At 43.9% G+C, this 13,128-nt stretch overlaps 1 protein-coding gene across 5 annotated transcripts in view; it reads left to right on the forward strand.

The window, feature by feature from the left end:
- Nucleotides 1–9,733, forward strand: part of atp2c1 (ATPase secretory pathway Ca2+ transporting 1) — a 56,686-nt gene extending 46,953 nt beyond the window's left edge. For all 5 annotated transcript variants that reach the window (XM_075466388.1, XM_075466389.1, XM_075466390.1 and 2 more), the window contains exons 19-27: nt 587–684; nt 784–834; nt 1,541–1,707; nt 4,148–4,216; nt 4,315–4,431; nt 5,984–6,131; nt 6,218–6,313; nt 6,394–6,535; nt 7,605–9,733. In XM_075466388.1, coding sequence (XP_075322503.1) covers nt 587–684; nt 784–834; nt 1,541–1,707; nt 4,148–4,216; nt 4,315–4,431; nt 5,984–6,131; nt 6,218–6,313; nt 6,394–6,535; nt 7,605–7,726 — 1,010 coding nt within the window. In that variant the 3' untranslated portion in view covers nt 7,727–9,733. The remainder of the gene's footprint in view (nt 1–586; nt 685–783; nt 835–1,540; nt 1,708–4,147; nt 4,217–4,314; nt 4,432–5,983; nt 6,132–6,217; nt 6,314–6,393; nt 6,536–7,604) is intronic.
- The last annotated feature ends 3,395 nt before the right edge of the window (nt 9,734–13,128 follow it).

Consider the following 13,128-nt stretch of genomic DNA (forward strand, 5'->3'; position numbering starts at 1 on the left):
TCTAAACTCTGTAAACTTTAGCAACATTTTAAACATTTTCAGGAGAGAAAGTAGTCGTTTAGATCCCCAACGTGTTGAAAACCTGACAAAATACCGGCTGTTTACAATTTTGTTCCCACGAATTCGGCGCTACTAAAGCTAGCCACAGTGAGCTAACGCACTTCCGGTTATTTTCACAAAATAAAATACCCGTTGCCTTTTATCATAGGGAAAGCCATTACCATACAATTGGTGCTTTTGTTTTGAAAACAGGAAGTGAACCAACCCTCGTTGTAGCTAGCTTGAAACTGCCGTTCTGACAGGAAATGACGATCGGCGACGTCACGTTACGTTGCATCTTGGGTAGTTTGAGTATGAGTAGTAACCTCATGATGCATACCCAACATTTAGGAGAATCTAGTATGCATCCGGGAACTTCTGCTTACTCAAACTCGCATACTAACTCAGAAAGTTAGTATGAGAAGTATGCGGTTTGGAACACAGCCTGTGTGTTTGGTTCTGATGAGAAGAAGCAGGAATGAGGCTCAGTGTGGATGGAAGCAGAGTTCTGCTGACAGAAAAGTGGAATAAAAGCTTTGTTTTGCAGCCAGCCGCCTGGGCCTTTACTCCAAAGGAAGCCAGTGTCTGTCCGGAGAGGAGGTGGATCGGCTGGACCTGCAGGAGCTGTCGCAGATCGTCCCCAGAGTGAGAACTCGCACCCTCACCGGGACCCTGTCGGACATGTTTACGTCTCTGTAGGACTGTGTTTATGAAATGTATAAAAACGGGAACTTCTGTCCGCAGATCGCCGTGTTTTATCGAGCCAGCCCCCGACACAAGCTGAAGATCGTGAAGGTGAGCAGTGAAGCTGGCCGCCTTTTAACCTCGGCTTCAGCGGGCCGTAAACCTTCTGCCTCTTTATCTTTATTTATTTTGTTTATTTGACAGGGACAATACAATCAGACATGGTTACAAATCAAAGCTTGTAGCTGATGTGATGCATACAGAGTACAGCAACAAGTGCTAATTTACAACTCCCGTCCCTGGTTAGGCTTTTCAATGCTGACACGAGACCTAAAATAGAGATTAATTTACATAAGAACATTAATCTATAGATACAACAGTGCAGTTCAAACTTTCATCTCATTCATTCACTCTCACATTTTTTCAACTGAGTACAGTTTTGGTTTGTTTTAAGCCAAAATTTAAGTGTAAAGGTGAACAATTTAAACTCACTGATGGACTTAATATCTGTGGGCAGTGAGTTCCAGAGTTTACAGCTTTTGTAAGAAAAGACCGATGTTCTGCACTTAGGGATTGTACAGTTGTGGTTGGACCTGCTGCTGTTCGGTCTCTTTATAAATTCCCTGAGTGGTTCTGGAGCCAAATTGTGATTTAAGCATTTAAAAAATAATTTGAGAAAACACAAATTGCTAAAACTGTCAAAGCTCAACAAATTATGTTTGTAGAGGATTTGTTGGTGATAACGGATTGGCTTTCTGTCCATAATTTTGAGTGCTTGATTGTAAAGTGAACCGATGCGCTTTGTGGCTCTCTGCAGTCCCTGCAGAACCTCGGCGCCGTGGTGGCCATGACGGGCGACGGGGTGAACGACGCCGTGGCTCTGAAGGCCGCCGACATCGGCGTGGCGATGGGCAAGACGGGCACCGACGTCTGCAAGGAGGCGGCCGACATGATCCTGGTGGACGACGACTTCCAGACCATCATGTGAGTCGTGAAACCTGAGGCAGGAGGGGAGTTTGGTCTGTTTCCAGTAAAATAAGAAGCGGGGGAACATGGCCGCCACCTGCTCTGCCTTTTAAACGTAATCTCACAGATAAAAAGTCCCAGAGAGGAGCCCGACTCGGGCAGCTTCAGTTCGATTCCACGTCTTTAAGGCGAGACACTCCAGGTGAATGGGGCAATATTTTAAAATAACAGATATCACCATGAAACTTCCTCAGTTGATTACTTATACATGTATGAAAAAGTTACAAGTTTTATTACAAGTTTTAGAAATTATGCTAATGAGGCATTATCTCATTAAATATGCGCAGATTTGCATATATTTCCGGAAGATAAATCTGAACATGTGATAAAGCCAGGTGCAAAATTCTTTTTTCATTTTGTTTACACACAAAATGAAAAAGAAAATTACAGAGGGATTTCAGGATTTCTGCTTTCATTTCCTAGGAAATCCCAATATACTGTCCATAGCCTAAAAAACATCGATTTTCGCCATATTTTTTTATTATAATGTCACATAAATCAGGCCAGGAATGATTTATCAACAAATCCTTCTGTAAATATCTTCGGAATACTGCTAAGTGTATAATTGGAAAGTTTGGTGTTAGTAGGTGCTCCATAGGCTGAGATATTGATACTGGAAAAATACAAAATATTGATTTTGCGAAAACGGCATTTAAAGATTTAAATAGGGGAATTTAACAAATTTGTATTAGAAACAATTGCTCAAAAACACAAAAAAAATGCTCAGGCCCTTAGTAGTACTAATATTGGATAAAATAATCTTATTAATAAAGAATACAAGCTCAATACAATAAAAGGGAGATAACTCCCCTCGGTTTCCTAACGACAGTTTACAGTCAGCTGTGCCGCTTCCCGATGCTTCATCAGCTGATCTAATATATTTTCTTTTATTGCATCTTGCAAAGCGCAACTGTTGCTTTCTTTTCTTTGAAAGTTGCCGTGTTATGGGGCAGGGGTTCCAAAACTTTTCCATGCCAAGGCCCCCCAAACAGTGTCAGCTTCTGGCCCCCTTTGCAAACCAGACAATGCTACAAAATATGTAAAGAAACTTTTAGAACGTATTTTCTTTCTTTTATTCACTATTCAATAATTATTACATCTGTTTAGCATAGGAATATTATTAACCTAACATAGTAATATTATTATTATTATTATGTTTTCATCCGTTAGCCTCGATGTAATCGTCCAAAACTTAAAAAAATTTTTTCCAGTGGTTCTTCTTTCAGTATTTCCTCCACAAATCTTTCCTGGGAAATAAATCTAATATACACAAAGCAGTACGGCCTCATTGGGTACATCTGTGCTCTCATCCAGCTGAAGTGCGAAGTGTTCGCTGGCTGAGCAGATCCGTCCTGGGTCATGTCACCAAGTGGGACAGCGTCCTTTTTTTTTGGCAGCATCCTCACCGAGCAATTCTCGGACAATGTCTTTGGTAGCTGGTAGAATCAAATCCTCTCCAGCTTGCTGACTAAATGCTCTTCCTTACGTCTGAAGAAGTCGACCGTTTTTTCAGACTCTGCCGGATGTTTTTGTATCAAGTGACGCTGAAGCTTCGAAGGTTTTAAACCCTCATTTGAGAGGACGCTGTAAAGCCAAACTTAATGTCTGCTGCCTGATACTTTCTGATTTTAGTTGGCCAGTTCTTCGGTTGTTTTGTCCTCCACAGCAGGTCTCTTCCTAGTCAAAAATCTGTCCATTTTGGCTAAGCTACCTACACGCTAGCTTGAGGAGCAGAGCAGCTTGAGAACAGGCGCAAACCGTAGCATCCGTATATTTTATGATGTTTAAAAAAAAAATTTTTATTCTATTTTTTTATTTTTGCATTTTTTTCTTGTCTTATCTTCAATTTTCTGAGGCGCCCCACTTTGAAAACCACTGTTATGGGGCATTTTCGGGGATTCCGCAAAAGCTGAACACGTGATGCGTCTGAGCGAATCACGTTAGCAAGAAACGAGCAGCAGCCAATGAGATTTCGTCATTAGCTATAAATCCGCCTTTAGACATTCCTGATTGGTTTCTGATAGAAAGGAAGTGGCATTATTTGGGTTTTATTATTTTTATTATTTGAGCTTTCCAACGTCACCGGATCATGACAGACTTCAGTAAACAGACGAAGCTCGGCATGGCGCGTTGGAACGCTAACTTCTTGGTAAATTCGGGCGAAACGTGCTGCCGCGAGTAAACAAAAAGTAATAAAATAAACATTTTAATTTATGTTTTCAGCGTTTTCTTTATAGCAGGTTGAAAGAACACATGTTGAAGGAGCAGACTGGCCCAAAATCTCCAAAATAAGACAAACAGCCTTTCATTCGAGGAGCAGGAGCCGACATGTTGGGTGGGAAGGTGAGGTCATCGAGTCCCTAAACGGATCGGCTGATTGTTGCTGCTCTGCTTCCAGGTCGGCCATCGAGGAAGGAAAAGGGATTTACAACAACATCAAAAACTTTGTCCGCTTCCAGCTGAGCACGTGAGTGTAAAAACGGGCTGGGCTGCAGTCCTGCTGGTTAGCAGCTGGTTAGCAGCTGGTTTTCATGCTGCTGTCTGTCTCCCCCTGCTGGCCTTCAGGAGCATCGCGGCGCTGACTCTCATCTCCTTGGCAACGCTGATGAACTTCCCCAACCCGCTGAACGCCATGCAGATCCTGTGGATCAACATCATCATGGACGGACCGCCCGCCCAGAGGTACAGCTGCATCATGGGAAGTGTAGTTTCAAAGGTTAAAGGACAACTTGAAGGTCACCTCTGTTGGATTCCAATAAGTTTGTCTTTAACCCGACTACACTGGAAAAAATCTAAATCTTACCAAGTATATTTATCTCATTACACTTAATATCAGACACAACTGCCTAACAAGCACCATTACAGCCAGATATAGGGACTTGTTTTAATACAATACATCTGGAATATCTTGTTAAGTGAAAAAGTCTTGAAAACAAATAGTTTTGAGTCACATATCATACGAAAGAAGCTTTTTTTTTTTTACATTTTTAGAGGTTTTTAAGCTAATTTCAAGATCACTTTTATCTCAAAAGTCCTAAATATCACGTTTTATTTCAAGAAATCTTGACAAGCCGATTTTCACTAGTTCCATTGGCAGATTTTTTTGCTTATTTCAAGCAAAAACGTCTTTTATTTGTTCTGTATTTTTCCTTTTTCTTATTTTTGGAGGGGCATTTTTTCCAGTGTAAGTAAACCAGAGTGAGCTTAAATGTTCTGAGCACGCAGAGACCACTTTGCTTTAGGAAACAGGAGGATCACATATGTAGCTGAGCCAGTTATTGTTGTTATATAACACATTATGTGTTTTTATAACGGTTTAACATCAAGAGTTTTACACCTGCTGGTGACTTCTGATTTCTGCTACCAGGAAGATTTTACCCAATGTGTCCCTTTAACCCTTATACGGTCTTAACATTGTGTTGACTCCCTTTGTCCTACGGGTCAGAAATGAGCCGCCCTACCAAAGCCCCAAAATAAAGCAACTTAATAGAATTTTAAATCCAAAATCTATTTTGTATGATGAAACCACCTGTTATTTATCTATTCAACTCAATTCAATACATTTTAATCATGTAGTTTTTGTTACACAATACAAAAAGACAATCACCAGTTTTCAGGATTACACTTTTTCTTTTTTTTTTGGTCAGTTGGACCAACAGTTTTCTTGTTTTCTCAGTTTTCTTTTACATAACAAAGGTTTATTATTGCTATTATATAAATGTGAAGTAATTACTTCTGAGTTAATTATATTGAAAGAGAAAAAGGGAAAGGAAAGACAAGACAAGACAAGGAACGGAACGGAAAGGAAAGGAAACAAAACGAAAGGAATGGAAAGGAAAGACAAGGAGAGGAAAGACAAGACAAGACAAGGAAAGGAAAGGAAAGGAAAGGAAAGGAAAGGAAAGACAAGGAACGGAAAGGAAAGGAAACAAAACGAAAGGAACGGAAAGGAAAGACAAGGAGAGGAAAGACAAGGAAAGGAAAGGAAAGGAAAGGAAAGGAAAGGAAAGACGAGGAATGATGGGGTCCCTTTAGGAAAAGTCATAACATTTCAAGTTGGAAAAAGATAGTTTACGGTATTTTTTCTACAGCTAAACATGGTCGTGGCTCACTTTTGACCTGCAAGACAACAGGAAGGGTTAAATGAGATGCCTGAATGAAAGGCAGACGGTGACGGGAAAGCGCTGCAGCGTCACGTCGGGGTGTTTGTGACGGCGGCTGTTTCTGTCGGCAGTTTGGGGGTGGAGCCTGTGGACCGCGACGTGATCAGGAAGCCGCCTCGTAACGTGAGAGACAGCATCATCACCCGCAGTCTGCTCGTGAAGGTCCTGGTGTCGGCGCTCATCATCGTCTGCGGGACGCTGTTCGTCTTCTGGAGAGAGGTGCCGCCCCGCTCTGAGTTCTTCTGGCGCCGAGGTGGGCGTGGCCTGAGCCAGCCGATTCACGGGCGCTGCTTTCTGTTTTTCAGCTGCGGGACAACCTGATCACTCCTCGGGACACCACCATGACCTTCACCTGCTTCGTCTTCTTCGACATGTTCAACGCTCTCAGCTCACGTTCTCAGGTAACCACGAACGCCGCCTCAGACATCCCAACCGTTACTTATTCGCTGCCATCCTCACGGCGTGTGACGTGCGTCCTCAGACTCGTATGGTCCACGAGATGGGGCTGTGCAGCAACAGGACGTTCTGCTACGCCGTGCTGGCCTCCATCATGGGTCAGCTCCTGGTGATCTACTTCCCCCCTCTGCAGAACGTCTTCCAGACGGAGAGCCTCAGCCTCTTTGGTGAGATCCGTTTCTGTTGTCCAACACGTGTTTCAGGGAAACTCTTTGGGAGGTTGGTTGGTTGGTTGTTTGTGAGGTTGTTTTTTTTTTTTATTTGTTTGTGAGATTGTTTATTTGTTTGTGCGGTTGGTTGTTTGTTTGTGGGGTTGTGAGGTTGGTTGTTTATTTGTTTGTGAGGTTGTTTATTTGTTTGTGAGGTTGTTTATTTGTTTATGAGGTTGATTGTTTGTTTGTGGGGTTGATTGGTTGTGAGGTTGTTTGTTTGTTTTTGTTGTTTGTGAGGTTTTTGTTTGTTATTTGTGAGGTTGGTTCTTTGTTTGTGAGGTTGTTTGTTTATTTGGTTGGTTGTTTGTTTGTGGGGTTGATCGGTTGTGAGGTTGTTTATTTGTTTGATTGTGAGGTTGGTTGTTTGTTTGTGAGGTTTTTGTTTATTTATTTGTGAGGTTGGTTCTTTGTTTGTGAGGTTGTTTATTTGTTTGAGGTTTTTGTTTGTTTATTTGTGAGGTTGGTTGGTTGTTTGTGAGGTTGTTTATTTGTTTGTGGGGTTGATTGTTTGTTTGTGGGGTTGATTGGTTGTGAGGTTGTTTATTTGGTTGGTTGTGAGGTTGGTTGTTTGTTTGTTTTGTTGTTTGTGAGGTTTTTGTTTGTTATTTGTGAGGTTGGTTCTTTGTTTGTGAGGTTGTTTGTTTATTTGGTTGGTTGTTTGTTTGTGGGGTTGATCGGTTGTGAGGTTATTTATTTGTTTATTTGTTTTGTGGGGTTGATCGGTTGTGAGGTTGTTTATTTGTTTGATTGTGAGGTTGATTATTTGTTTGATTGTGAGGTTGTTTATTTGTTTGTGAGGTTTTTGTTTGTTTATTTGTGAGGTTGGTTCTTTGTTTGTGAGGTTGTTTATTTGTTTGAGGTTTTTGTTTATTTGTGAGGTTGGTTCTTTGTTTGTGAGGTTGTTTATTTGTTTATTTGTGAGGTTGTTTGATTGTTTGTGAGGTTGTTTATTTGTGATGTTGTTTATTTGTGAGGTTGTTTGTTTGTTTGTTTGAGGCGCTTGACCTCTGTGTTGCCCCCGCAGACCTGCTGTTCCTGGTGACCCTCACCTCCTCGGTGTGCATCGTGTCCGAGATCATCAAGAAGGTGGAGAGGTTGAGGGGAGTGGAGAGGAGCCCCCCCGCCGACTGCTTCCTGGATGTATGACCCCCCCTGCCGCCCCCCCGTCCCTCACCGTCGGAGGTTTGGAGGATGAAGAAGAGGAGGATGAAGGTGGTGGGAGTGTGATGGCTGTAGGATCCCATTCAGACTGCAAAGACTCCTGGGATTTTCCTCAGACAAACTGCTCAGGAACTGGAGGGGCTCCCTGTCTCAGGGGGGGGGGTTAGTGGACCGGACTCGGGACGTACTGGGACATACGTGTGCACGTGGCCGTGCACTCTGCCAGTCCTCTCTCTTTCTGAAGGTGTCGGCCACTTCTCCGCTCGCTCTCGGCGGTAACCTGCAGGATGGCGTTCCCTCCGTCTTTAGAGCGTTTCCCGGGTAACCATGCAAACGCCACTTTTTAAACCGATCGACTTATTTAAAGGCACACGAAGCGACATTCCACACGACATCGGGAGTAACGGCTCGATGTGCGACATCAGAGATTAAATCCCACTTTTTCTACTTTTACACACAAACATGTTTTCAGCTGAAAGGAGCTCTGAGACGGTTAAATGAGATTATTCTGCTGACCTCACATCTGATTCTGATCTGATTCTGATCTGATTCTTAAATCTGATTCTTAAATCTGATTCTTAAATCTGATTCTGATCTGATTCTGATCTGATTCTGATCTGATTCTGATCTGATTCTTAAATCTGATTCTGATCTGATTCTGATCTGATTCTGATCTGATTCTTAAATCTGATTCTGATCTGATTCTGATCTGATTCTGATCTGATTCTGATCTGATTCTTAAATCTGATTCTGATCTGATTCTGATCTGATTCTGATCCGATTCTTAAATCTGATTCTGATCTGATTCTTAAATCTGATTCGAGCTTTCAGATTAATCTGGTTCATTTTTCTTTGTTTGTTGCACCGAAGAAAAGCAACACCAACAGAATCCTTCGCTTCTCAAAAGCTGCTAATCAGGTCTCGTACATTTAGTCGTGTGTGTGCACGTGTGTGAGGTCAGCTGCACTGATTCTGGATCAGCAGCTCCATCTTTGTGTCGACCTGCTGCAGGAGAGAAATATTAAAATCATTCGGACCCGTAACTCAGATGAACCTCGGTACCGTTACACCTCCCCTCTGGGTTCTGGTTCTGGTTCTGGTTCTGGTTCTGGTTCTGGGATCCAGCTATCTTGTTCCTCGTGCTCACGCCGGTCAGCTCAGTTTTCCCGCCCCGTTGAAGCTCCTCCCACAGGAAACGTTTAACATCCCGATGCCAAACGTGGGATTCGGCCTCGTGAGCGGCGCCAGCGGTCCGTTCAGGGTCCAACGCTTCCTCATCCGGTGCCTTAGAGAAGTCATTGATGGTTTTGGTGAAAGAAGCCCTTTACTGATGCTCCTGTTAGTTTCTGTTAGTTTTCTGTTAGTTTCTGTTAGTTTTCTGTTAGTTTTCTGTTAGTTTCTGTTAGTTTTCTGTTAGTTTCTGTTAGTTTCTGTTAGTTTTCTGTTAGTTTCTGTTAGTTTCTGTTAGTTTTCTGTTAGTTTCTGTTAGTTTTCTGTTAGTTTTCTGTTAGTTTCTGTTAGTTTTCTGTTAGTTTCTGTTAGTTTTCTGTTAGTTTCTGTAAGTTTCTGTTGATTTCTGTTAGATTTCTGCTTGAATTAGTTAGATTTTTAGTCGGATTCGCTTGGCGTTCGCCGTCTGGTCGAAGCGAAGAAGTGGCGTTGCTTTCTGGGAGACGTGGGCCTTTTCCTTGTAGAATTAATTTATTTCTAAGAGGTGCATCTTGATGATTCTGCTGCTGTTTCCAACCTTAAATCACCTTTTGGTCATGCTGTGAGTTCACTGTAGTTTTCACGATGACTCTGATTGTTTCAGACATTTTATCATAACGTGGGATTTAAATGGTTTTTAGTGTTTTGGGCTGCAGACGTGCACGCTCGCAGCGTGGGGACTGCGCTCAGGAAGCACTCTTCATTTTTTAAAAACTTTTTTCTCATTAATCAGAAGCCAAAAGTCCCATCTAATTTATACATTAAATATTGATTTGAAATGTTTTTCATGTGAAGACTCGTCTTTTATTCGCTGTTCAGCTGGAATTTAACTTGATTTTAGGGAAATGTGACGTCTCTGCCGGGTTTGAAGCAACAACGATGACGCTGTGGTTAAATAAAAAGCTTTTCAGGTTCGGTGTTGGAACAGTTCAGCAGGATTTTACTGTAGAAGAAGAAACCGAGCAGCAGCACAGGGAAGGTTCCAGATTTATACGCTTCTGTTCAAACTCCTGATCAGGACTCTTGATCGGGACTCTAGGTCGGGACTCTAGGTCGGGACTCTAGATCGGGACTCTAGATCGGGACTCTAGATCGGGAATCTAGATTGGGACTCTAGATCGGGACTCTTGATCGGGACTCTAGGTCGGGACTCTAGATCGGGACTCTAGATCGGGAATCTAGATCGGGACTCTTGATCGGGACTCTAGGTCGGGACTCTAGATCGGGACTCTAGATCGGGAATCTAGATCGGGACTCTTGATCGGGACTCTAGGTCGGGACTCTAGATCGGGACTCTTGATCGGGACTCTTGATCGGGACTCTTGGTCGGGACTCTTGGTCGGGACTCTTGATCGGGACTCTTGATCGGGACTCTAGGTCGGGACTCTAGGTCGGGACTCTAGGTCGGGACTCTAGGTCGGGACTCTTGATCGGGACTCTTGATCGGGACTCTTGATCGGGACTCTAGGTCGGGACTCTAGGTCGGGACTCTTGATCGGGACTCTTGATCGGGACTCTTGATCGAGACTCTTGATCGGGACTCTTGGTCGGGACTCTTGGTCGGGACTCTTGATCGAGACTCTAGGTCGGGACTCTAGGTCGGGACTCTAGGTCGGGACTCTTGATCGAGACTCTAGGTCGGGACTCTAGGTCGGGACTCTAGGTCGGGACTCTTGATCGGGACTCTTGATCGGGACTCTTGATCGGGACTCTAGGTCGGGACTCTTGATCGAGACTCTAGGTCGGGACTCTTGATCGGGACTCTTGATCGGGACTCTAGGTCGGGACTCTAGGTCGGGACTCTTGATCGGGACTCTTGATCGGGACTCTTGATCGGGACTCTTGATCGAGACTCTTGATCGGGACTCTAGGTCGGGACTCTTGATCGGGACTCTTGATCGGGACTCTAGGTCGGGACTCTTGATCGAGACTCTAGGTCGGGACTCTTGATCGGGACTCTTGGTCGGGACTCTTGGTCGGGACTCTTGATCGGGACTCTTGATCGGGACTCTAGGTCGGGACTCTAGATCGGGACTCTAGGTCGGGACTCTTGATCGGGACTCTAGGTCGGGACTCTAGGTCGGGACTCTAGGTCGGGACTCTAGATCGGGACTCTAGATCGGGACTCTAGATTCAAAGTTCAAGGCATTAAAAATGCAATAATTTCCACAACACAAATAACTACTCTGCAGCCAGCTGGACACCTAGAGCTGACACATTTCACACCTGTTACTGACAAAACAGTCAGAGACCATCTGCAGTCTGAGTTCATCAACGTGCTGCCTTGATGAGTTGCCCACTAGCTTCCTAAAGTCTGTGCTGAGCAGTTTGTTACCACAACTCGCTCATCTAGTCAACATCTCACTCCAGACTGGAACATTTCCAAAGGCCTTAAAAACTGCTGTCATTAAGCCTCTTCTAAAGAAGAGCAGTCTTGATGCCACAGTACTGAACAACTACCGGCCCATATCAAACCTGCCATTCTTAGGCAAAGTCCTAGAAAAAGTTGTATACCAACAGCTTAGTGACTTTCTCCTGTCTAACAATGCTTTTGATACTTTCCAATCAGGCTTTAGGCCCCACCACAGCACTGAGACAGCTCTGATCAAGGTGACAAATGACATCCGCCTGAACACAGATGCAAGTAGAGTCACAGTCTTAGTTCTGCTGGACCTGAGTGCTGCCTTTGACACAGTTGACCATGCGATCTTATTACAGAGGTTAGAAGACTGGGTGGGAATCTCTGGTCGTGCTTTAAACTGGTTCAAGTCCTATCTGGAGGACAGGAAATATTTTGTTGAAATTGGTAACTGTGTCTCGGACCAAATGGCTATGACCTGTGGGGTTCCCCAGGGGTCAATCCTGGGACCCGTATTGTTCAATCTGTACATGCTTCCACTAGGCCAGCTAATACGCAGCTATAATGTGTCCTACCACAACTATGCAGATGACACTCAGATCTACGTGTCACTGACGGCAGGAGAACACGGGCCTGTAGATACACTGTGTCGCTGCATCGAACAGATCAGTGTGTGGATGCAAAACAATTTCCTCCAGCTAAACTCAGACAAAACTGAAATCATTGTCTGTGGCCCACAGAAACAAAGAGAAAGTGTTATCAGTCACCTTGAGACTCTCTCTCTAAAACCTAACTATCAAGTTAGAAATCTCGGGGTAATATTGGACTCAGACCTGAACTTTAACAGCCACATTAAATCTGTAACATCAGCAGCTTTTTACCACCTAAAAAACATTGCCAGAATCAAAGGAATAGTGTCTAAACCAGACTTAGAGAGACTGATCCATGCGTTTGTCTCCAGCAGGTTAGACTACTGTAACGGCCTGCTCACTGGGCTCTAAACGGGCTGTAAGACAGCTGCAGTACATCCAGAACGCTGCTGCTCGAGTCCTGACTAGAACCAGGAAATACCACCATATTAGTCCAGTGCTCAGGTCTCTGCACTGGCTTCCTGTCGCTCAGAGAATAGACTTTAAAACAGCTCTGCTTGTGTACAAGTCTCTTCACGGTCAAGCGCCAAAGTACATCTCTGACATGTTAGAGCCATATGAACCAACTCGGGCTCTGAGAACCTCAAGGAGGGGTCTGCTGCCCCAGGGAGGGGTCTGCTGCCCCAGGGAGGGGTCTCCTGCCCCAGGGAGGGGTCTGCTGCCCCAGGGAGGGGTCTACTGCCCCAGGGAGGGGTCTCCTGCCCCAGGGAGGGGTCTGCTGCCCCAGGGAGGGGTCTGCTGCTGGGGCCCAGAGTCAGGACTAAACAAGCTGAGGCTGCGTTTCAGTTTTATGCCCCTAAAATCTGGAACAGTCTTCCAGAAGATGTGAGACAGGCCTCAACTCTGACAATGTTTAAATCCAGGCTGAAAACAGTTCTGTTTAGCTGTGCATATGACACCTGAAAGTATTTTATCTGCACTCTTCACTTTTAAATTACTTAATGATTATTTTAATGGGTTTTAAATTTCTTTCTTTTTTAATTTCTTTCTTTTATTTTTTTATTCCTTTTTAATGATTTTATTGCCTTTGTGTGATTTTATGTAGCTGTAAAGCACTTTGAATTGCCCTGTGTATGAATTGTGCTCTATAAATAAAATTGCCTTGCCTAGGTCGGGACTCTAGATCGGGACTCTGGGATCTATAAGGTTTGATTTTATCCGTTTTGATT

Source organism: Odontesthes bonariensis, chromosome 5 (genome assembly GCF_027942865.1).
Source record: "Odontesthes bonariensis isolate fOdoBon6 chromosome 5, fOdoBon6.hap1, whole genome shotgun sequence".
NCBI lineage: Eukaryota > Metazoa > Chordata > Actinopteri > Atheriniformes > Atherinopsidae > Odontesthes > Odontesthes bonariensis.